The 25,928-nt window shown below is 35.6% G+C and overlaps 2 protein-coding genes across 4 annotated transcripts in view; one reads left to right on the plus strand and one right to left on the minus strand.

Moving 5' to 3' along the window:
* RB1 (RB transcriptional corepressor 1) overlaps positions 1 to 25,928 on the minus strand; it is a gene marked incomplete at its 3' end in the record, with an annotated part of 133,762 nt that overhangs the window by 37,137 nt on the left and 70,697 nt on the right. The gene's annotated exons all lie outside the window — the stretch shown is intronic.
* Positions 5,680 to 7,648, plus strand: LPAR6 (lysophosphatidic acid receptor 6). The gene has a single exon (XM_082859159.1). The coding sequence runs from the start codon at positions 6,327 to 6,329 to the stop codon at positions 7,359 to 7,361; it is 1,035 nt and encodes a 344-aa protein (XP_082715285.1). The 5' UTR covers positions 5,680 to 6,326; the 3' UTR covers positions 7,362 to 7,648.

The following is a 25,928-nucleotide window of genomic DNA, read 5'->3' on the forward strand; positions in this document are numbered from 1 at the left end:
TGATTTGTTATACCTAAGAGTGAAAAAACCCAACCTAAAAGCTTAAGCATTCAAAGAACTGGAATCAGATATACAAACAGGAAAGCAACTTTGAACAGTCCAACTCCCTCACTATACAGCCAAGAAGCTAGAATCCTAGAAAGATCAAGTGAATGCATATTAAGCTTCTCTGATTCTCTGCTTCTGCTCTTAACACAACACTTTCTTACTTTCTTATTTATAATAAAAAGAGGACTTCCCTGGTGGCGCAGTGGTTAAGAATCTGTCTGCCAATGCAGGGGACACGGGTTCAAGCCCTGGTCTGGGAAGATCCCACATGCTACGGAGCAACTAAGCCCGTGCGCCACAACTACTGAGCCTGCGCTCTAGAGCCTGAGAGCCACAACTACTGAGCCTGCGTGTCACAACTATTGAAGCCTGTGCGCTCCACAACAAGAGAAGCCACTGCAATGAGAAGCCCGCGCACTGCAACGAAGAGTAGCCCCCGCTCGCCGCAACTAGAGAAAGACCACGCATAGCAACGAAGACCCAACGCAGCCAAATATAAATAAATAAATTAAAAAGAAAAAGTAAAAAGGACAGAATAACCAAAAATAAATAAATAAATAAATACACAGATTAACATTTAATTGCCTACATACACACATCTTAACTTCATTTATAAAGAATCTGCATTAGCAACTAATAGTTTAAGATTCCTTTTAGGCTATCCATAGAAAAAGACTTTCAAAAGATTTCAATTTCCAGATACTTCAGTGGAATAGCCTACAGGATTTGCTAATCCTTCATTTCTTTAGACTGTGGTTTCTTACCTGTTCTTAGTCATAATCTTGTTTGAGAATCTAATCAAAGCCACAAGACCTGTCCCCAGGAGAGTGTATACAACAGGGGTTTCCGCGATTTTAAGGTCATCAGGTGAGATCCTTTGCACTATATTGTCAAATTTGCTTCAGCATAAACCACACTACCACATATATTTGGACCATCTTAATCTTCCAACAAATAATACATTCTCCCAGAACCACAATTTGACATTGGGTGCTTTTCCTAAATTGAGGGCCAACAAGAAATGGCACACGTTCTACCATTAGAACACAATCTGCTGTGGTTCATGTGTAAAGATTCACAATATATTTCTGAGATAAAGCAAAGTTTTTTCCTTGACACCCTGGAACATTTTCTTTCATTAAATGAAAACTACATAATCTACTATATTTTCCTTTTCTGCCTTGTGTCAAATGCAGCAGTTCCCCTTAGCCTAGATTTTTCTTCCCTTCTCACACTGCTCCTCCCACCCTTCTCTTTCTCATGTTGTACTGGCTTTTATTCTTTTACTCATGTGTTAAGTGAATTTGTGTTTTAAGATTTTTATTTATTGCTTTTTGCAAACATTTATTACATTCAAAATGAATAATTTTTAGGATAATGGATATGACTAATATTTAGAATAATTTTCCTCACATTTCTCACATTTAAAAACTTTAACTGTTCCACACTGACTTTCTTTTTAAACTTCTTAAATGTAGGTATAATTTCTATAAAATAAAAATCTTAAATATTTAGTTTCATCAGCTTGGACAGTTTTAAAATTATAATCTGCTTTAAATCCTTTTTGGAAGCAAGAAGGGTATAAATCAATAAATAGTTAATTCATTCATGACTTGATCTGTGTCTGTCTGGCAGGGGAAACTGGTGGGACTAGAAGTAAGACAAGATAAGACACCATAACAACTATATAGGTAAGAGTGACAGGGTTAGTCTAAAAAGATAGCAGAGAAAATAAAAAAGGGACAACATAAAACTGGTATTACTATCAAGGCTAGAAATAACCAATATGAAAAAGAACAGAAAGGGGGCTTCCCTGGTGGCGCAGTGGTTGAGCGTCCGCCTGCCGATGCAGGGGACACAGGTTCGTGCCCCGGTCCGGGAAGATCCCACATGCCGCGGAGAGGCTGGGCCCGTGAGCCATGGCCGCTGAGCCTGCGCGTCCGGAGCCTGTGCTCCGCAACGGGAGAGGCCACAGCAGTGAGAAGCCCGCGTACCGCAAAAAAAAAAAAAAAAAAAAAAGAACAGAAAGGAAGAATGGCTGAGCCCACTTTACACATTATTTGTTTATAACGGGTGTTCAACAAAGCCTATTTTGTTTTGTTTTGTTTGATGAAAAATTGCCCATGTTTTATTTTATTTTTTTTAACATCTTTATTGGAGTATAATTGCTTTACAATGGTGTTAGTTGCTGCTTTATATCCAAGTGAATCAGCTATACATATACATATGTCCCCATATCTCTTCCGTCTTGCGTCTCCCTCCCACCCTCCCTATCCCACCCCTCTAGGAGGTCACAAAGCACCGAGCTGATCTCCCTGTGCTATGCGGCTGCTTCCCACTAGCTATCTATTTTACGTTTGGTAGTGTATATATGTCCATGCCACTCTCTCACTTTGTCCCAGCTTACCCTTCCCCCTCCCCATATCCTCAAGTCCATTCTCTACGTTTGCATCTTTATTCCTGTCCTGCCCCTAGGTTCTTCAGGACCACTTTTTTTAATTTTTAGATTCCATATATATGTGTTAGCATACAGTATATGTTTTTCTCTTTCTGATTTACTTCACTCTGTATGACAGACCAAAGCCTATTTTCAATCAGGTATGAAAAAGTCAGATTTCTTGCCTTCTCAAAGCCACAGTTGTAGCAGAAATTTAGATAAGAACTCAGAAGTTACTCATATCCTTAAACTCATAATAGTTAACAGAATACTCTCTCTCAAACCGATAACAAAAAAATAAGTTACACAACTAAAACACAACTATACCATTACTACAGTGATGAATAAAACATGTACTTTATAGGCTAGCTGGTTATTGACCTGGTTTCTTGATGTAATAAAAATCTGTAAAGTGATGAGTTATATAATGATATTCATTAAATCTCAAATCAGCTGTAGTTATTTCACCCCCTAAAAAAACTCATTCAAGAAACCAACTGATTCCTAGACTTAACTTTTAGAAGTATACAAATCTCACACTAAACTGGTTTGGTCTCTATCACATACAAAAGCAACTATTAAATATCCTCGAGTCTTTGGATTCATTTAACTCCCTTTTGTAAGCAGTTACTCTACGGCTCTCAAATCTTAACCTAAGGAATTTTAAAGGTATCTAATTTCACTTTGGCTCCTTAATTAGAAGTCAAATTAAATGTCTTGAAAAATCTAGCATTCAGTGATCTTCTTCCTGTTAAAACAGATAGTCCTTCTGCTATTGCTCTTCCTCAGTAGAAACAACTCTCAGTAAAATTCCAGTTTATCAGTATAATTCATTCCTCAGCAAACATGTGAGTATCCACCAAGGGTCAAGCATTGTGTAAAACTGGAAATACAAACATATACTAATATACTGATAATAACAAAAAGTTTAATTCAACGAACAGTGATCTATTTTTAAGCACCAGTAACTCAAACATGAAAAAATTACAAATGAACAGTTAAGTGAGTATTAAGTCAAGTGAATGACATCATCAACATGTGGAAGAATATTCCAATGTAGAATTAGTACGTTTTATGGGACAATGCCATATTCAAAATGAAGGTAAAAGTAAACAAAGTCAGGGCATATAACTGCTTAAATTTCATTATTTAATGATGATTAGAGAAGAGATTATCAATCTGAAAGTCGATTACTGAGAAACTGTAACAGAAATTTTTCTCCAGTAAGAACACAAGCTCATTAACTACTCTCTTCATTACTGTTCACTCTAGGTATCCACCTGTCTTCTTATATGAACACACACTACCTCTTTTCCATACCAACATGATACAAAGAAATTCAGCCCTTAAGGTTTTAAGTTTATTGGTTGTAAGTAATACTCATATTTTTTTGTGTCACTTGATTATAGGTAAATTTCCTAGTCAAAACAACAAAAATAGATTATAATTCAGGGGGGATTCATCAACAAACAACAAAAGTTGCTAAGCATGAGAGTGAAGCCCAAATTAAAATGGTACAAAATCAGCACAAAACACGTTACTGAAAAATATTAGTTTTAAATTAGCTAAGTAATTTATGAAAGAAAAATAAACTGCTCTTAAATTTCTCAAATTTCCTTAATTGATACTCGAAAGGAAGGCCTTCAGCCCAAATGAAACCAAAGTAAAAAATAATAACAGTAAATCACAACTGGATATAGCCTTTTCTGAAAAATGGTAATTTAAAATAAAAGAAACATGTATGTGTCCACAGGTTGTGATATCCTCAATCCCTGAGGAAATAACATCTACATTCAACTACCCCTTTCCCACACATACTTTCTTCTGATTTCTTTGGGCTTTAAAAAATGAGTATACTTTAAATACATAGAGAGAAACCACTCACCTGAGCTTTTAAATGAAAACAAAATCTGACCCATATTCCAATACATAGTTAATGTCATATTAAGAGGGGTAAAGGGAGGGCTGGAGGGAATTAAAATTCCAAACCTAAAACTTAGCCAAGTAGTATAACTTTTATTTTCCAAAATTTATTTCAATGAATTTAGGGAAAAAATTTTTTGTTAAAAGACACAATTTTGTTCTGTAAGATTAATACCACACCAAACATAAACATTTTAAAATTTATTCTTTGATCCGCCTGCCAATGCAGGAGACATGGGTTCAAGCCGTGGTCCGGGAAGATCCCACATGCCGCAGAGCAACTAAGCGCATGCGCCACACCACTGAGTCTGTGCTCTAGAGCCCGTGAGCCACAACTACTGAGCCCGTGCACCACAACTACTGAGCCCGCATGCTGCAACTACTGAAGCCCGCGCGCCTAGAGCCCGTGCTCTGCAACAAGAGAAGCCACTGCAATGAGAAGCACGCACACCATGATGAAGAGTAGCCCCCCACTCGCTGCAACTAGAGAAAGCCTGCACACAGCAATGAAGACCCAACACAGCCAAAAATAAATAAATTTATAAAAAATAAAATAAAGTTTATTCTTTGGTGGAAGTGATTTAAAAAATTGGAAGTGCTATAAAATATTAATTTAATTTTATAGGAAAGAGGTAAGAATGTGAGAAAATTGTTTATCAAAAAGTAAAGAGATCCAGGATTGGAGCCACTCACAATCATGGGAATTAAATTAAATCTTGAGGAGCAATTATGGAAAACAGAAGCCAAGAGTGGCAAAACTTGGTCTCTCAACTCAAATCCTTTTTATAACTAACGATTCAATTTTTCTTATACAGTCAGTAAACAGATTTTTAAAATGTCATATTAAGATATCACTAACAATTTCAGTTTATAAATACACATACACATTTTAGTTCCCAAAAAAAGTCATATCCAAAACACAAAAGCAATCACATACTGATTTTTGTCCTCTCTCAATTACTACTACCAAAAAGAAAGAAAGAATAAAAAGAAAAAAAGAAAAGAAAAGAAAACTCCCTGAGAGGTGGCCAACATTCCAGAGGCATTTCTGCATAAAAAGAGGTAATGGGCAGACTGCTCAGCTAAACAGTCAGTGGCCCTTTGCAAGCCTCCTAGGTGTATTCCCAGCAGACACGTTATCAGATTAAAGGAACTGCAAACAAACTGGGCTGAAACCTTTCTTTGTCCAAGTCCAGCCTCTTCTTCCTGTGATGTCATACTACAAATCTAGCACGCCTTTCGTTTTCTCTTCAGAGAAAGCCCATCTCACAATACAGCTGGTAACCGAGGAAAAGGCCTCGATTCAGCAAGAGCTAACACGCTTAGGAATTTATTTCGGAACCTTTGAAAGACTCCTCTGCTTACCACCATCTGGGATCCACTGCAGGAATACGGAAGAGGAAAACCTCATTTAGAAGGAAGGAGCAAGAAGTAAATGAGACCGAACTGGGAATGTTTAAGTCTCTGAAACTTGGCATTGAAAAGCAAAATAAGATTGCTAACTTTAGCTTGAACATTCTGGAGCATAAAGAAACTTTCATTTTGGAACATTCATCTTAACTGAAACTGAAGTTTACCAGACGAATAGTTTTCTTCCATCTCAGAACACAGCTTTTATTTAAAATTTATAATCCAATGGATTGGCTTCACTGACTGCGTTTTTTAAACGTAGCCCTGGAATCATGGATTTTCTGGAGATTTGAAAATGAAAATATTTTCTTATTGAAGAACCAAGTGGAAACTTTACAGCAACAAATTTCATGTCTCTTGGAGGAAAAAGAAATATTTATAAAATCACGCAAAGATCCAAAGGATTTGCAAATACGTTGGAGGTTATAAAGGGGTCACAATCTGAATACCAAAGGAGACCGCAGCTGACCAAAGGACTTCAACACTGTAAACTGGACGTGCCTTTATAATGGTAAGCAATAACAGCTCCCACTGCGTCTATGATGATTCCTTTAAGTACACTTTGTACGGGTGCATGTTTAGCATGGTGTTTGTGCTTGGGTTAATATCCAACTGTGTTGCCATACACATTTTCGTCTGTGCTCTCAAAGTGCGAAATGAAACAACAACATATATGATTAACTTGGCAATGTCAGACTTGCTTTTCGTTTTTACTTTACCCTTCAGGATATTTTACTTTGCAACACGGAATTGGCCATTTGGAGATTTACTTTGTAAAATTTCAGTGATGCTGTTTTATACCAACATGTACGGAAGCATTCTTTTCTTAACCTGTATTAGTGCCGACCGATTTCTGGCAATCGTCTACCCATTTAAGTCAAAGACTCTAAGAACCAAACGAAATGCAAAAATCGTTTGCATTGCTGTATGGTTAACTGTGATGGGAGGAAGTGCACCAGCAGTTTTTTTTCAGTCTACCCACTCTCAGGGTAACAATACCTCAGAAGCCTGCTTTGAAAATTTCCCAGAAGCCACATGGAAAACATATCTCTCAAGGATTGTAATTTTCATCGAAATAGTGGGATTTTTTATTCCTCTAATTTTAAACGTAACTTGTTCTAGTATGGTGCTAAGAACTTTAAATAAACCTCTTACATTAAGTAGAAGCAAAATAAACAAAACTAAGGTTTTAAGAATGATTTTTGTACATTTGGTCATATTCTGTTTCTGTTTCGTGCCTTACAACATCAACCTTATTTTATATTCTCTTATGAGAACACAGACGTTTGTTAACTGCTCAGCAGCAACAGCGGTAAGGACCATGTACCCAATCACTCTCTGCATTGCTGTTTTAAACTGTTGCTTTGACCCTATAGTTTACTACTTCACGTCAGACACGATTCAGAATTCAATAAAAATGAAAAACTGGTCTACCAGGAGAAGCGACTCCAGATTCTCTGAAGTTCAAGGCACAGAGAACTTTATTCAACATAACCTACAGACCTTAAAAAATAAGATATTTGACAACGAATCTACAATATAAGCTGCCTTAAATAAAACCACCGGGACTTCACTGGGACAGAACCTCCAAGTTCCTTCAACTGTGAAAAGTGTTTTCTTAGACAACTATTTCTCCACCTCTGAAAGAAAATAAACATGTGGACATTTTAAAGTTTTTCATTTTTAAAAAATGTATTCGATGTGTTAAGCATTAAAACGTATTCTACTCTTGTATATACTCCATTTTATTTTTCTGAGCCATTTTGATTTGTACCTTCCTCTTCATTAAAAAAAAAAAAATCCCTAAAGTTGTTCAAACTCTAAAAGAAACTATGATGTAAGTCATGTGGTGACCATCTGTATGGTCTTTGAATGTCTTAGTAATTTTATACTGGATAATTAACAAATATTAAAAGTTTCATTTAAGTGTTTAATACTTTTATTCAGTATATATCTAATTTTGATTTCAATCTGAATTGAAACTACTAATCATGTTTCTTAAACTATAACAACATAAATGAGAAAGAGTAATTTGAAATATTCAGTAAGCGTTTTTACAGCATTTTTCAAAAAACAGTAAAGAATGTAGTGTTCTGTAGAATGACATACTGACACTATTTGAGTCTCTCAAGCAGTCACACTCAGAGATAATATTTAGGATTTTGTCTTTGTATGCAATTCGTAAAAAGCAGATGCTATCCACACAGTATAGTATGTTTTAAAATTACTCTTTTGATCCATTTTCTGCATTTAACAGCAGCCAATTTAAAAATGATATATGCCACAAAAACTGAGAAAGGAGGAAACTAACAAAATGTTATTTTGCTAAGTAAATTAAAAGAAAATACTATTACAGGTACACTTTAAAGGTATATTTATGTCACAATAAATAACCTGTATTTTAAGTATTTTAGATCAGAGAAGCAACCTAGATAGTGAGCTATAATACTTGGCACTTAGAAAGTGATCAATATATATCTTTTGACCACTGAAGCCACTGAATAGCTGAATATATTATTTCAAGTAGGCAAAATGTTACTGTATGTCAAAATAATTTATGAAGTAAGGACATAGTTCCTTCTATAAAAAGCAGCAAAACTGCAGGGCCAAATAACTAAGTACAATTACATTTTCATTTCACTAAACATAAAAAAGGTATTGCTTTGAGCTATAATTTAGATATAAAGCGCCAATTACACTGAAACTTTTTCATTTTCCAACACATCTTTTTTTACAAATTCAAGCAGTTTTCCAAAGTTAGCTAAAAAAATATTCTTTTTACTTGAGAAGAAAGACATATAATTAAATTTAGCATTCAATGTATCTGATTTTTACATTTTCAATCTTCCAAGTCCTGAATACAACTTTGGACAAACACTCTTTGTTTTAAAGATTTAAATTTGATTTTTGCTGTTCTCTGGATTTGAGCTGCAATGACTTCAAATAAATTATAGTAAGTAAGTAAGCTAAATAAGCAAACCTGTTTTCAAAAAAATAACAGTGGGGGATTTTCTTTAAAGAGCTATAACTTCCTTTAGATAAACCTGAAGCAAAATAAATCCTTAAAAAAAAAAAACTAGTGAAGAAATTAAGCATAGTTCTTTATATCCCAAGAGAAGTATATATGTTGTAAACATGTTTTCTTCAACTGATGCTGAAGTGATTTTATTTGATATTCTTCAGAAAAAACAAATACATTAAGCACTCTAAACACATATTTTTGAGTTGGAAAGCAACTAACAACTTAACGATGTGGAAGAAACGGGCAGTGAGTTTGTAACAGATTTCTCAGAACTTTCCTCGGCTTAAATATCTGTAAGCAAGATCTCAAAGCATGGATGCTATTTTAAAATACAAGCAAAATAGTCATCAGATAGTTGTTGTTACTGTGTTCACTGGAGAAATTTTTGTTGCCCGCTTGTCAACAGGAAGATGAGTCAAAAGTTTTATAAGATTCTTCACAAAGTAATACATAACAGATAAATATTAGTTTTCTTATCCAGAACTTCAAATCCTGGGTAAATCTTAACTACAGGGACAGAAAGGGTACTAAAGTTATTTTCTTCTGTTAGCACTGCACTTTAAAGTAAATTATACATTTAGAAGGTTTTCTCTTTCCCCTTTACCCAGAAAACCTGTATTTAAGGAACTCTGAGAATTCACTTTTTGTTTCCTTAGAGTGACAATACAACCCCCCCCCGCCCCGCCCCGCAGACACTGTGCCCACTGTTTTTAACATCTTTATAAAAGAGTAGATAATTTATCTAATCTTCCTTTCCATATTAACTTCCCTCAAAGGAAAAGAAGTAAGACGAAAAAAGTTTCGAGGTGTGGAAAACAGCTTTCCAGCATCCTAATGATGGGCTCTGAACTTAGAAATGATCTTTTCTAAGAAAATATCAACCAAGTAGCTAGTTTACCAAAACAATGTATGAAAATATATGTATTATATCCATATATTAAAAGGAACTTAAGACACTACTTTATCAAGGAGTTTTGTCTTCATATTCTACATTCGAAATACCGAAAGTAAATTTGAGGTATAAATCTTAATTATAGAATTGGTATTTAAAGAATCAGTCACTCATTTGAGGAACATAAAATAGAAAACTGAACATCAGCAAATTTCATATACCCAATTGAGAAACATTTAATTTATGACTGGTATGCAGCTAGCAAGAATCTGAAGCAATTGCAATTCTGGACCTCTGATGAACGAGGTACTTGGTCTTTTGTCAATGTATTAATGCCTTGCAATGCCTTGCAAAATCTTAACTATCTCCCAACACCCAAACTTTTTAATGTCTGCATGCCAAATCCAACCGCAGATGTCACAAATGAGGGAAGATGTGACCTGTGTGCTCTTAGTTGTGAATGAACTTTTATATATAAGATTTTATAAATAGTGCTTCCTAGTGGATGAATCTTAAGGTAATCCTAAGGGAAATTGTTTTTAAAAAGCTCTTTTGAGCTATCCTGAAAACCAAATCATCCATTTATAACATGACTTCTAAGAAATAAATTCCAAATTAAAAAGAACAAATGGACAAATTTAAGGACACAGAATATATTTAAATCAACAAGATTATTTAATGATCAACAATATTTCTTAAATAGCAGCATTTTCCAGAGATCAACATACACACTGTCCTAAAAATCACTAATTCTCAAATTTCTATTTTATCTCTTTCTTCATCTTTTTTTCTTGATGTCTGCTACCCATTTTTTGACAGTCAATTTTATAAAAGTACAAAGAATATCAATTAAACAGGGCAACAGACAGGGATAATTAAAGAGTATGAAATTAACTCCAGGCAAACTTTTTTAGCAAGTCTTTCCCCTTCCTCCATCTCTCAAAAAGATTTATTCCAGGGACTTACCTGGTGGCGCAGTGGTTAAGAATCCACCTGCCAATGCAGGGGACACAGGTTCGAGCCCTGGTCCAGGAAGATCCCACATGCCGCGGAGCAACTAACCCGTGCGCCACAACTACTGAGCCTGCGCTCTAAAGCCTGTGAGCCACAACTACTGAGACCGTGAGCCACAACTACTGAAGCTCATGCGCCTAGAGCCCGTGCTCTGCAACAAGAGAAGCCACTGCAATAAGAAGCCCACACAGCGCAACGAAGAGTAGCCCCCACTCGCCGCAACTAGAGAAAGCCAGCAACAAAGACCCAAGACAGACAAAAATAAATAAATAAATAAATTTATTAAAAAAAAAAAAAGGATTTATTCCAGTAACTCCTTAAAAGCATACAAAATTATCAGTGCTAGAAGCAGTGGCCAAAACAGAATTCAAGATGCAGGACTGCAGAAGTAGAGATAATTCATGAATTTAATAATCAGTTTTCAAACTCAAAACTTGCTTTACTCATATAGATTCAACCAATCAGATACTTTTTGAAAATAATTAAAGTTAAATAAATATTTATGGCCAACAGGAACATGAAAAGATGTTCAACATCACTAATTATTAGGGAAATGCAAATCAAAACCACAATATCACTTCACACCTGTCAGAATGACTATTCTCAAACCGTGTTGACGAGGATGTGAAGAAAAGGGAACCCTCCTGCAGTGCTGGTGGAAATGTAAACTGGTGTAGCAACTATGGAAAACAGTATGGAGATTCCTCAAAAAATTAAGAATAGAACTATTATATGATCTAGCTGTTCCCCTTGTGAGTATTTATCTGAAGAATACAAAAATACTCATTTGAAAAGATACATACACCTCTATCGTCACTGTACCATTATTTACAATAGCCAAGATATGGAAACCACCTAAAAGGCCATCAATGGATTAATGGATAAAGAATTTGTTATATATTTGTTTGAATAAATGGTACTCAGCCATAAAAAAAAAAAAAGTCTTGCCATTTGCGACAACATGGATGGATCTAGGAGGTATTCTGCTAAGTGAAATAAGTCAGATGGAGAAAGATAAATACCAAATGATTTTACTCATGTGGAATCTAAGAAAACAAAACAAATGAACAAACAAAACAAAAACAGACTTAAAAGATACAGAGAACAGACTGGTGATTACTAGAGAGAAAGGGCTAAGGGGTGGGTGAATTGGGTGAAGGGGATTTACTGTATGGTGATCAATGGTCACTAGATTTTTGGTGATGATCTTTTTGTAATGTATCCAGCCGTCAAATTACAATGCTGTACATGTGAAATTTATATAATATTATATACCAATTTTACCTAAATAAAAATAGGAATATCTACAAAAAAAAAAGAATGAGAAACAAATATGTGTTTTTACAGCAAAGTTACAGTTATTAGCCATAGGGTGAATGTGCTGAGTTCCATTATCTTCCTATCAAAATGAATTCTGGTAAATTCATAATTTAAAACTGAAAGAGTCTGGAGGTCATCTGATACAACTACTTCACCTTAGGTAGAAGAAACTGAAGAACTAAAAGGCTAAGTAACTTCATAAGGTCACATACAAGTTAAGGTAGAGCCAGGTAAGAATCTGGTTTTTCTGACTTGTCTATTCCTTTAATGGTGGTAAGGGGAATAGCACATGCAAAGGCCCTGCTGGAGAGAACATGGTATATTGAAAGGATTAAACCAAATCCAAAGTGACTGAAGATCTAGGGCTGAGATCTTACACAGGCCATGATACAGCCACGTTAAGATCTGAGGAGATGTGGGAAGCCCTGAAGGATTTCAAGTAGAAGGACAGACATGATTACATTTGCATTTCAAAAAATCCCATCCCTCTGATTATAAGGTAGAGATGCATCTGTCTTCAGCAAAAAGAAAAAAACAATCACAATAAGAGCTATATTTATTCAACTGAAATTTAAAGAGATTCTCTTATCCTTTATTTTGATTATATCCTTTCCCCCTTATTAAAATGGACTTTCTTTTTGAAACGATGGAGATGACGATGGGAAGAATATTTTAATGTTGTTACTTGGCAAAATTAAGTGAGAAGCCCTTGTGGAGAAATTGATACATTCATATACTGCTGGTGGGAAACAAAATGGTACAACTCTAATGGATGGGAATCTGGCAATACCTAACACACACACACACACACACACACATATCCCACTTCTAGGTATTTACCCTGAAGACACACTTTCAATAATATAAAAATACATATGTACAAGGTGCAGCACTATTTGAAACTGCAAAACACTGGAAACTCCCTAGATGTCCAAGCACAGAAAATTGGTTGAATAAATTATTGCACATGTACACAGTGTAGTGCTATGCAGCTTTAATAAGGAATTAAAAAGAGCTCTATGAACTGATTTGGAGGAGTAATTTCCAGAAAGTGTTGTTAAATGAAAAAAGTAAAGTGTAAAAGAGTACATATAGTATACTACCTTTTTTGTAAGAAAAAGGCCAAATAAGAAAGCATACATATATCTGCTTGTTTTACAAAAAGAAACACAAGAAACCAAAACAAAAAATAATAATAAGGAACGGGATGGGAAACAGTATAGAAGAGATATGGAAGGTTATGACACTTATCTATGTGTAAGATTTGGGGAAGCATGTTAATATTGTACATCAGGAATCAGAAAACCTTTTCTTCAAGGGTTATACGTAAATATTTTAGGCCTGCAGGCTACACAGTCCTGCTGCAACTTCTCATCTCCGCATCACAGTGCAAGAGCAGCCACAGACAACAGAAATGAGCGAGCATGGCTGCGCTCCAGTAAGACTGTATGTGCAAAGTCGAGTGGCTGGCCTGTGGGCTGTGTGTGCCACCTCCTGTGCTACAGTCAGAAAACTAAGGATAACACGGATGGGAGAGAAAGAGAAAATACCTAGAACTCCTCCTCTATTAGTGCCTGGCACATAACAGGTCTCTGCAATTCACTGCTGAATGAATAAACCTTAAAGTTCTATTAAAAGATGGACCGGAGTTCTAGTCAGGGCTTTGCTACAAACTAGTATAACTATGTTGACCCCTTCATCTCATCTAAGAGGCCTGGACTAGATAACATGTAAGGTCCATGCCATGCCTCACATACTGTTTCTCATTCTAGTCAGTTAAGACGTCCATCCATTCCTTCCTTTTAATAACCACTACCACCACTGTTCCCATGTAACACTGGGACTACTGCGGTTGCTCCCTCGCTCAGCCTGCTTTCTAGTTTCTTCCCTCAACCCATCCAGGACAGATCAACCAGATTCACCTATTAAATCACCACTTTATGCTGGTCACTTACTGTTCAATTTTAAAAGGTGTCAGACTCTCCACTGACTGAGAGGAAAAATCCAGCTTTAAAGTACCAGATTGTCCAAAATATGGCCCTGACCTACTCAATTTTCTGGTTTCTGTCTTCCAAACATGATTCTTCCACGGCAGGTTGGTCCCCTGCCTGTCCTGTATTTATAACTCTCACTTTTCTGACTCTAGATATTTAGACACATGACACACTACTTGCTCCTCCCCCACCCCAGTCTGCCCCCTTCTCTGATGAAACCCTTTCCATCCTACAAGGCCCAGTTCAACTCCTAAACAAAACCTTTGATAATGAAGGTTTTTTATTGTCTTTATCACTTATTTGGTATCCTTTTTTCTTACTGCCTTTGTTAGCTATCTTTTTACATGGGCTATGTCTTATTTTCCTAACTAGACACCTCAACCTCCTTGAGGAAAGGGATTATGTTTTGTACTTTGTATTTTCCATAGCACATAACATAGGATTAAAATAGAGGGATCAGAGATTGAAATGAAGGGGCTTAGAGTTAAGAACAAATTAGATGTTACTTGCCTGCCAGACTGAAGATTCATTTTTAATAACCAATATTTACCTACACAGTACCTACTCTGTATTTATCAATGTCGTTCTAATACATGTCGCATACGTACCCACACACAAAAATGCAAAGAAACTTTTATTTCACCAAACCTATAGTTCATTCAATTCTTCAAAAACCCAAGGAAAAAAAGGCAAATTTTCCTTTGTCAATAGTACTCTGATACAAGAATTCAACTCCTGTAGTTATCACCATAACTCTTATTACTCGATTTATGAATCTTAAACTGTATCTGTTGAATCCCCACCATTTAAATGAGGTTATACAGTTGTTAAAAGAAACTATGTCTTGAAGACATTCTTCATGGAATTATTTGACTTCTCTTTTGGAATCACTGTTTTGTAGGCCTGCTGCATCCTAGGATTTTCCAGTTTTTTCCTCTCTGCACTCTTGTGACAGATTCACTCTTTCTTAGGTCTCATGATTTCTCCCTTCTAGGATTTCTTTTTTTTTTTTTTTTTTTAATTTGCTCAAGCATATTCTCTAGTAATTTTATTTTAAAACGGATGTTAAGAGATGAACTTTCTAAGAGATGAACTTTCTAAGTCCTTGCATGTCTGAAAACTGTTTCACTTTACCCTCCCGTTTGACGTGTAGGTCAGCTACAGAATTCTAGTTTATCAAACATCCAGTATTCCTGGTAAGAACTGCAATGCTGATCTGGGTCTTATTCTACTGTAAATAATTTACTTCTTCTCTCTAGAACCTTTTTATAATTTTCTCATTGCCTATGGAATTCTGAATTTTCACGAGATGTATCCGTATTTATTCATCCTGCTTGGTACTCTGAGCCCTTTCCATCTGATGCCTCCCATCTCTGACTGGCTTAGAAACTTTTCTTCCATTAATTTTTTTTTTTTTTTTTTTTTTTTTGGCTGCATTGGGTCTTCGTTGCTGCACGCGGGCTTTCTCTAGTTCAGGCGAGCGGAGGCTACTCTTTGTTGCGGTGCGCGGGCTTCTCACTGCAGTGGCTTCTCTTGCTGTGGAGCACGGGCTCTAGGCAGGCGGGCTTCAGTAGTTGCAGCATGCAGGCTCGGTAGTTGTGGCTCATGGGCTCTAGAGCACAGGCTCAGTTGTGGTGCACGGGCCTAGTTGCACCGTGGCATGTGGGATCCTCCCGGTCCGGGGCTCGAACCCATGTCCCCTGTGCTGGCAGGCGGGTTCTTAACCACTGCGCCACCAGGGAAGTCCCTCTTCCGTTAATTTTTTAAAAAATTATTATTTTGTGTCCTCCATTTTTTCTGGTCTTTCTTTTAGAGATGAATACACAGATACTGAATTGAGGTACCCCAAAATACCAAAATAAGGGGACTATATCCTAGCAGCACACTAGTTTTATATATTTTCCTTTTAGGCAGAATCACCTTTCTATTTCTGTTTTTTTCTTCAGGTCTATTGTAGAAGTCTGGATTCACCACAATTTCTGCTCTGCTTCTCCTGCAGGCACCAGCAGGACAGCACAGCCCTGTATGTGTACACGGAAGCTGGGATAGGACCAGGCATACATCTATATAATTTGTGCACTACACGAAAGCACGGGGCTTCACTGTAAACTCTGCATAGCAAGCCAGGGGTGGTTGCATCCAGAGGAGCATCTTTTTCTAATTCACTAGTACAGAGGGAGGCAGTTCATTTTCCTGATTCCTATAAGCCGGCATGGCCTGAGGTGAGGCATTGGTCCAGATGTTTCATGGACCAGTGGTTCTCAAAATGTGGTGGCTAGACCAGCATTAGCATCACCTGGAAACATGTTAGAAATACAAATTCTTGGATCCTACCCTAGAACCTTTGAGGTTAGGCCCAGGAACCTGCAATCTGTCTTTTTTTTTTTTTTTTTTTGCGGTACACAGGCCTCTCACTGTTGTGGCCTCTCCCGGACCGGGGCACGAACCCACGTCCCCTGCATCGGCAGGCGGACTCGCAACCACTGCGCCACCAGGGAAGCCCTTTAATCTGTCTTTTAACAAGCCCTCCAGCCTTTTGATACATGCAAAAGTTTGAGAGCCGGTGGCAGACAGCACCTTAGAAAAACTCTCCTGATTACTGCCACACTCTCTGTACCTTCTATTATTACTTTGAACTTAGAGGCTAAGAATCCCACTTCCACTGTGGGAGTCTTCGCCTACTGTATTCAGTAGTTTTCTCTACTTCGTTGTATCCATCAAACAGACACCTCTTTTACTTTTTATCCTCAAAATTGAATTAACCCCTAAACTTCCCACTTCATAGTCTTGGTACTGCTGAAATTCACTGCCATGTGGTTTCTTCCCTTTTCTGTCACTTGTGTAGGGTTTTGGGGGAGAAAGGAGGTAAAAATGTGTGGTCATTTTGCTATTTTAAACCAGAGATAGTCTTGTTTTTAAAAGCAATTACACAGTCTTAGTTACACAAGAAAAAGTTATACTACTTAAACCCTTTCATTGTTGCTAACAAATAACATGCAAAGGGCTTTTTCATCAAAACAAATTCTTATATTATGAACGATATAATCTTCAATTTAATTTTCTTTAAAAAATGATAATTTTCCAACTGTTTAATCAAGTACTAATTGTTAGCTCATATTTTAATAGGGCATAAAAATCTATGAATCATTTTATTATAATTCTTTATTTTAAAGTAAAGAAATGTATTTAATTACATGAGTTTAAAATATTTACACTGGACTAAAATTTAGGCTTTTCAGGAAAAAGGATTTTATGTATAGTATTTGATGAAAACAGAGGCAGCCATTTATTTAAATAAAAATGAATAGTACTTAAAACATAGAGCTAAAAAAATTACACCTTTTGGTTTATATGTCACATATGTAATTTTTGCTATGGCCAAAATAACTGGTTTCAAAATTGTTGTGGAAAAATTGCTATACTTTGTGTTGTGGTCTCATGAGACTTCTTTAGACTGAAACACACATAATATAATCTTAGCTACTTAAGAGAAGGAAAAAGTATGGACATGTGCTAAAAAATAAAAAAGGCCATGTATAAATAGTTTGTCTACAAGAGATTACAGAGTTGTTCCTAGAGAAATAATTACAAAGGTCAGGGATATCATTTTTGCATTATTATGGTAATTTTTACCCATCTCCATCTACTCAGGCTATTCATTCTTCATTTGAAACTGAAATGTGAAAAGGTTTATGTTCAGACAACCCTGTTCGAATACGTGAGTTAGGTTCTGGTCTAAAAGTACACAGTATTAAAAGTGTCCAGTATGCCTATTACAAAGATAATGCAAAAGCTTATATTTTCAAGAATAAGTTTATATTTTCACGAGTTCAGTACTGGATTAGGGAATCCTATGTTCATTTTTGTTTATTACTCATGTATTAGTAAAAGATAAGTCATTTTACTTTACCTCTCTCATTTTAATGTTTAAGAGAAAAAAAATCAAAATGGTAAAACTTAAGTTATAAAAACTACCATTACTTAATCTGTAAATAAAACTTTTAGACTATTAAATTATCTTAAAACATGGAAAGGGTAAGTATAATGACCAGATAGTAATAAAAATAATACTTTTTATTACTTTATTAATGAGGATAAAAATGACCAGATATTAAATTCTAAAAAGGAAATGAAACAAAAGATAGCAAGATAGACTTACGTTAGTCTCTGAGAATTCTTAGAGTATAATCAAAATCTAAAAGACAAATGTTAGCCTTTGAGAATTCTTAAAGAGTATAATCAAAATCTAAGAGAAATTATCTGTTATAATTTAATGGAGGCAAGAAACAATGAAACTGAGCAAGAATAATAAAAAGTTTTTTTGAAAGAGTGAGACACAAATACAGCTGTTTCCTATTGTAAGTTTTTTTTAATCATGTTCTAAATCTAGCAAGTACAGGAAGACACCAAATACTTTTGATATTTGGGTATTTCTGACAATAACAGAAAATACTAAGAACCAACATGTAAATTAATAAAACCACAAATGCAAAGGTCACTCACATGCATTTTAAAACAGACTAGGTTATGACAGTTTAATTTTAAAAACATGACCTAAATATCTGGAAAAGATAAATGCCAAAAAGTTGGATCTATTTTATAATTAAAGGTAACTGAACTTAGATGGTTTAAGAACAATTGCCCTACAGTGGTTCTAAAATTTTACTAAACTCACCATTAATAACAGCCTCTGATTTGGCTGGAGGAATTCAGAAAATACATTAAATAGAATTGAGATCTCGTAAGATTCTTCTACTTTTTGTTTCTTGCACATCTAGATTCCAGAGTCCTTCCTCTCTATTACAGTCAGGATATGATATGATACAAGTTTAGAGACTGAAAATTCTCAGACTATATTCAGGTAATTTTCTAACATCATGACCTTGTAGAAGATACTCTCTGACCAAGAGTACAAGTGCTTCCATTTCCACAGGTTAAGTACAGAGGATATTTCCAAGCTATTCTTCTACAACTGCTACAATCTCCCTTCTTGTCTGTACTTGAATAATGAACACTGCCCTCAGGGTAATTACTGACATGATTCATAACTAAAAGCACCATAACAAATTCCAACTGCAGTATAACAGAGAACACTGCCCACATTTAACAATGCTGGAATTCAGTTACACCTCTTTCTCCCTGAACTTATTCCATTTTGAGAAGGCAGTGAGGGAGGGGGAGGTGCCTTGGGAGAAGAGAAGAGTTCTACATACTTGTAGTAAGCTGGGATAAACAGATCCAATACTGTTTAACCGTGTTCTCAGTTCTCTGTTCTTAGGACATCACTGTAAAGACAATGAACTGAAGGAAACTAACAATTAATTGTGATGTTTCTAAAATGTTCCATTCTCATAAATGTCCATTTATTCCTCACAACAACTCTGATAAGTATTATCATGCCCATTTTACAGATGAGAAAATCTGAGATACAGAGGTATAACTTGCTCAGAATCACACCAAAGCAAGTTACCTGGCATCTTTGAATGAACCTCAGCTTTTCCTATCTATAAAACAGGAACAGCAGTGTTAACCTTCTGTGAAGATTAAATGAGATGTGGTGACGCCAAAGCCCAGGCTCCTTCTGCTACCGCACAGTGACACAAACACAGATAAAACATGAATAAAGAAACTAATCACGATAGTGCATATACCCAGCAGTAAACTAATACACACCGTGAGACAGCATAGAGGTTACGAGCACAGTCTCTGGAACCAGATAGTCTGAGTTAAAATTCTAGCTCTGCTATCAACTTAGTTTTGTGGGTAAGGGAAACAGTCTCAATTTCTCTGTACCTCAGTTTTTTCATCTATGAAGTGGTGATCTCCTTCACAGAGTTGTGCAAAATAAATGAGTTAACACATTTCAGCACTTTTAATAGTGCCTGTATCAGCATACATGCAAAAATGTTACCTATTATGACTTCTACACTGAAATGTAATATGCATAAGTGAGGGTCATTTTGATGCAGCTCTGTATGATGATCAGGAAAGATTCCAAATATGTAAGCTAGTGATGAGCTTTTTACAAGCACTGCTTTCTAAAGCAAGTTTCTATGAGCTACCTAAGGGACATTTCTCAGTTTGAGATTTTTTTTTTATATCCCTGAATTTCTTTAGTCCCTTGTGCCAATTCATGAACAAGGAGAATGTATAGTATGGACAATGGGGGAGGGGGAAGGGAGACATGAACAGACAAGTCTTGAATACTTCACTGTGTCCTCCACAGTGAACTCTAGCAATTTCTCATGTGTGTCAGAGTGTTCTAAAGAAAGAAGGAGACAAGTACATAGAGAAAAGAATAGACTGAGGGGTCAAGCACAGGGTTCAAGACAAGATGGCACCTGAGCAAAGGTTTAGATATGAAGAAAATTTTATGCTTAAAACCATAAACAGATCTGGATCAAGAACTCAGGCTCACGTAAACATTCAATACAGGAGAAGACATGCAATAATTTATAACAGTTATCTATCTCAGTTTCTTTGGGTTTTCTGTTTGTTGTTTTTTAACAGATGAAGAACAACATAAAAAACCATTTAATGCCTCATTGATTCTTCAATGGCTTAATTATGAAGAAGAAAGAGAGTTATTTTATTAAATTGAGCTTAGAGTCTTAGCGCTTTATAAAGCAACCATCTATTCACATTTTAGTGGATAATTATTCGTATGAACTAAGTAAGTTACTATCCTTATTTTTGTACTTTTTCTGCATATCTATATTTTTTAATTTCTCTCTAGACCACTGGAGAACACAAGGTCACTATTAAAAATTTTATTTCTAAGATACTGCCTTCCTTTATTTTCCCTTCTTGGGCTTTACATTTTTTCATTCTTATAGAAGACTTTAGGCATACCTGGAATCTTTCATTAAAAACTCAGAAAAAACTCAGTTTTCACATTTCAGTCTATGAAAAGAGACCTGGTTTTCCATTTTACCTCATTCCCACCCTTCCCTTCCATCTCCTTGAGGGGATCCAAATACCTAATTTTATCAACCCTAAACTATCATGGATTCTAAATATACTTATATTATTAAATTAAAATCTCATTCTAAGAGTTACCTAAATGAAACATATAGACACAGCAGTAACTCCTTTTAAAATATAGGTTGCTCTTTTTGTAAGGTCTTCTAATCTTTTCTTCCTGAAGAATCCAGTAGATCACCAGTGAGTGTGCACTACACAAAGGAGCTGGTCAACAAAGGGTAGTACCTTCCCCCCTTCCTATTACTGACTAGCTCTAGGGCAAAACACTCACCTTGTTACTCAAGATAAAAAATGTATTATATATATTTTCACTTAGAATAAAATTTTATACTGTCTCATATGCTTGACTACATGTTACAGTGGTAATAAAAAGTGTGAATGAATAAACAGAAAAGATGTGGTACAATGAGAAGGGCACTTTACTAGACCAATGTGGAATTTGGAATCAAACCAATCTGGGTTCAAATGCCAAGTGTGTGACCTTAGACAAACTGCTTAACCTTCCTGAGCCTGTTTCCACTTTTGTAAAATGAAAAGAGTATTAGTGACATCACAGATTATTATGAGAATTAAATTAGACAAATACTTTTGGTGCACAGCACATTGCAACCGGTCAAGGAGTATTAGCTGCCTTCCATCCATTGCTAATTAGCTGTCAGGTGGGACACAAATATTCTGTGTTTCTCTTTCCTCATACGGGAAATTAGATTCATGGCTACACCTACCTTGCGGATTTAGTGTAAAGAACCAACAGAGTATTTCATTTTAAAGCCCAGTAATGTAGGGTCATCTAGAATCTGGCTCTTCTAAAGAGTGGCCTGTGGGCTAGCAACGTCAGAACCATCTGGGGGCCTGTGAGAAATGCTGAATTGCAAGCCCCGCCCTAGAACCACTTGATAAGAAAGTATATTTTAATAAGATCTCCATGGATATTGAAGCTTGAAAACTACTACTAAGAAAATAACCCTCAGCCTGGAAGTAAGAAAAGGACTTTATCAATATCATTGTGCCAAAAATCCAAAAGGACAAAGGGCATTGACAATAGTGCATATTGATTTAATTAGCTTAGGAGAGCAAGTTAGAGGCAGCAGGCATCATGGTCTGGTAGAACTTAAAATAGTGAGAAATACAGAATAATTCACAAGGAAAGGGAGGGGAAAGGCAGAAAAAACTAAAACACTAGGTAAAGAGCACAATATTTTCCACAGGCAAATGAGCAGTCTAGCCCATGAATAATATATTAATGCTTATAATGATGTCCCTGGCTCAAAAAGAAAAAGTAAAATTACTTTAAACACGCTCTTTCAAAGACAAAAGCATGTATTCTATTTCAAGATTATTTCCCTCAAAAAAGTTGTGTGTGTCTACACACACACACACACACATACACATACATTTTACTTTCAACTAGCACATAAAATTATCTGGTACATTCATTTTTGTATAATATCTCATTTATCAAGAGAGTTAGCTCTCCACTTTTCACAAGGCTAAAAACTCTAACTTTTAAGACTAAACTACTAGTCTTAAATCAGTACTCATCTACCATTGCCAATGCTGGGCCATAATTTTCCCCCAATGTACCTCATGCTAGGCTTTCCTACTTGTGTCCACATTTCCACACCTGTTGTTAAGTCTTTTCCCATCCACATATGATTGATCACTTCCTCCTTTGACCCTCATGGTTTATCTTATTTCACAGTATATTACAGTGAGTTACTTTTCTACTAAGTTCCAAGCCTCTTAAAGGATAGGGGCTATTTTCCATGTCCTTAGATACCTCACAGGAGAAAGTATAATTCCTTTAAAATATCTGGTGTACAAATATCAGGTATGGCCCAAAGAGAATTGAGAAAAACTGAGCTAAAGGAGAATACGGAAATGAGACCTCTGCGTTACCTTTTTTTGAAAAATGTTTCTTCAAAATGTTATAAATTGTGAAGCAATCTAAAACAATATGGATCCACCTTCAGTAGTGGCAAATAATTCTCAACACTTAAACAGTTTTGTAGACTTATAAAATATTTGAGCTAGAAATATTCAAATCTTTTGGTCTGTCTTAATTTACAAAGCAAGAAACTAAGACAAAGACATTAACTTGTACATGAAAGAGCTAGGCCCTAATGCCAGGTCTTCTGATTCCACGTCCCACACTAGGCCATACTCACTCTCACTAGATAAATGTGGTTTGCTCAAGAGATGAAAGAACTCTCTGCACACAGTAAGTGTCTGAGGAATAGTGGAAGGCTAGCAAGGTAAGGCAGGGCCAGATTATCACAACCAGAGTAAAGAGGCTACATTTTTCTACATGGGAATGCAGAGCTACTGTAGGTTCCTGAACAGGAGTATGGCATGAATAAGCATTTAGGAATATTAACTTAGCACCAAAGTATAAAATAGAGGGTGGTGCCTAAGCTGGGAGACCAAGCAGGAGTCTATAATAATATGTTAAATGCAAGGACGTGATGATCTGATTTAGGGAAATGTAAATGAAAACAGATCTTTAACATAATAATGAAACAAATATAAAGGACATGGTAAAGTTTTTTGGGTTTTGGTTTCTGTTTTTTTAATTACAAGACTATATCTAACTATACTGAAAAAGAAGGAAAAAATGTTCAGTATTCAAGCCTGGATGACTTGAAAAGTAATATAAAAATATAGATATTGGGAAGCAAAGTTGTATTTAGAACAAAATAAAATAATTTCAGTTTTGAAAGGTAAAGTCAAATCTCCTAAATCACTTGAAAAGCTACTAGTCAGTTACGGGAATTAAGGGCAAGAAATTAGGAACATGTTGGGTCAGAGTGAAAGGTTAAAGCCTTAGTGATATTTTCAGAAAGAATCAGACTTTTTAAAAGTAAATGTTTTCTCTTGCTGGCAAAGAGATAAAATATATGTTTTTTTAAAAAAAATAACTCATGAGGAGCTTTTAAAAACCCAACATAAAACATTTTTCATTATAGTAGCATGGTTGCTATATAAATATAGTATATGGTATCATATTACTTCACCATCCTTACCCATATTTTTAAAAAGTGTTAAATATGGCTTAATCATTATCTTACATTTCATTCACCTTCCTGAGACATAGTTCTCAGTAAAATATAACTTTTGAAAAAAATAATGTCTAATGGTAAATACTAAAACCATTGTGCAAAGTGCACCAGAGGTTAATGATCTACCATCCAAATATACAACAGATATCCTTTCTGGCTTTTTCAGAGCCACAGGCTTTTCTCCCTTTTGTGTTCATTTCCTGTCAAGTCTGACATTTCAAAGAATACCAAAGAAGCTTAAAAATTTGTTTACAAGTTTGTCATCAAATCAGGACTCTAAAAATACAAGCTATTCATTACAACTGTACTGACATGTAAAACTGGTCTTCATTTAAATTTTGGAAAAATAATAAAATGGAAACAGTTTTAATCTTTTCTTTTGTAAAAGTGCTCTGGCCAAACATTTGTGCAACTGAATGAAGAAACCTGCTAATGTTTAGTGACTACAAAAAAAAACAGTACGACAAAACCCAATTTAATGAGTCAGCTATATTTGACAACATTTAAAGGAGGCTCAGTTTTCTTGTGACTTATTAAAATTAAATACAACAGTTAATTACTAGTACTCTTATGCTCTCCATATAGTAAGTACCACTCCGAAACAATATTATTCAGAAGATATGATGCATTTAATACAGGAAAACAGAAATGATACCCTTTAAGTATACATATTTAAAAATACTTTATCAATCACTAAATACTATACATAACTCTTTCGGCTGTGATGAAGGAACAGAGACCAGATTTGTCTCAACTACAAAATCGAACAACATAAATGAAATAATAGTTTTCAGACAATGAACAACAAACAGTATAGGACAGTAATCTGTGAGAGAAAGAAAGCAAATGGTAAGCCCCACCTTTGCCTGGAGACAGTTCCCAGGCTACAACACAGGGAGGAAAAACTGAAATAGATCCCAGTGGTCTGCCCGGTTGGAGAAAACAGAGTTGAGAATTCAAGAAAGCTAAGGCAGCTAAAATTAGCAGGACAGAATAGCAGAGCAGAGAGTTACACAGAAAGGAGAGAGCTGCAAAGACAGAGCTCCAGGAGGCTGCAGAGGGTTACTCTCAAGTTTTCACCCTAGTACTGATCAGTGCAGGAAAACTACCCAAAGCCAGAAAAAGAACCATTCCAGGAGCTGACATAGGGCCAAGCAGAGTTTTGATTTCCACCAGCCAGGGTGGAAAAACCTTGTAATATATGGGACATCAGGTAGAGTACTCAGAAGGGGACTGCCTCAACAGTGGGGAGAAATTAGCCATAGATTAAAGACTGCCCTGGCTTTGTCTATAAACAACAACAAAAGTCTTTAAAAGATCAAACTGTTTCCAAGTAACTAAACTGAGTCCCAAAACACAGCTCGAGAATAGTGAAAGGAATATAAAAATATCCAGGACCCAGTAAGGTAAAATTCACAATGTCTGGCATCCAATAAGAAGTCATCAAGCAGGCAAAAACAAACAAACAAACAAAAAAACCCCAGAAAAACATGACCCTTGAAAGGAGAAGTATCAGTTAACAGAAACAGTCCTAAAAAGACACAGATGTTAGAATTAGTAAACGGGAACTTTAAAACAATTATTATAACTATATTCCATATGTTTAAGAAAGTAAAGGAAAGCACAAATATGTTAAAGAGAGATATGGAAGATTTAGAAAAGGATTCAAGTCAAACTTCTAGAGATGAAAAACAGAATACCTAAGATTAAAAATATAGTAGATGGAATAGCAAATTAGACATTTTAGCAGAAAAAATTAATGAACTTGAAGACATAGCTATAGAAACTATTTCAAACGAAACAGAAACAAAAACATCTGGAACCA

The sequence above is a fragment of the Leucopleurus acutus genome, assembly GCF_964270905.1.
Source record: "Leucopleurus acutus genome assembly, chromosome: 18".
Taxonomy (NCBI): Eukaryota; Metazoa; Chordata; class Mammalia; order Artiodactyla; family Delphinidae; genus Leucopleurus; species Leucopleurus acutus.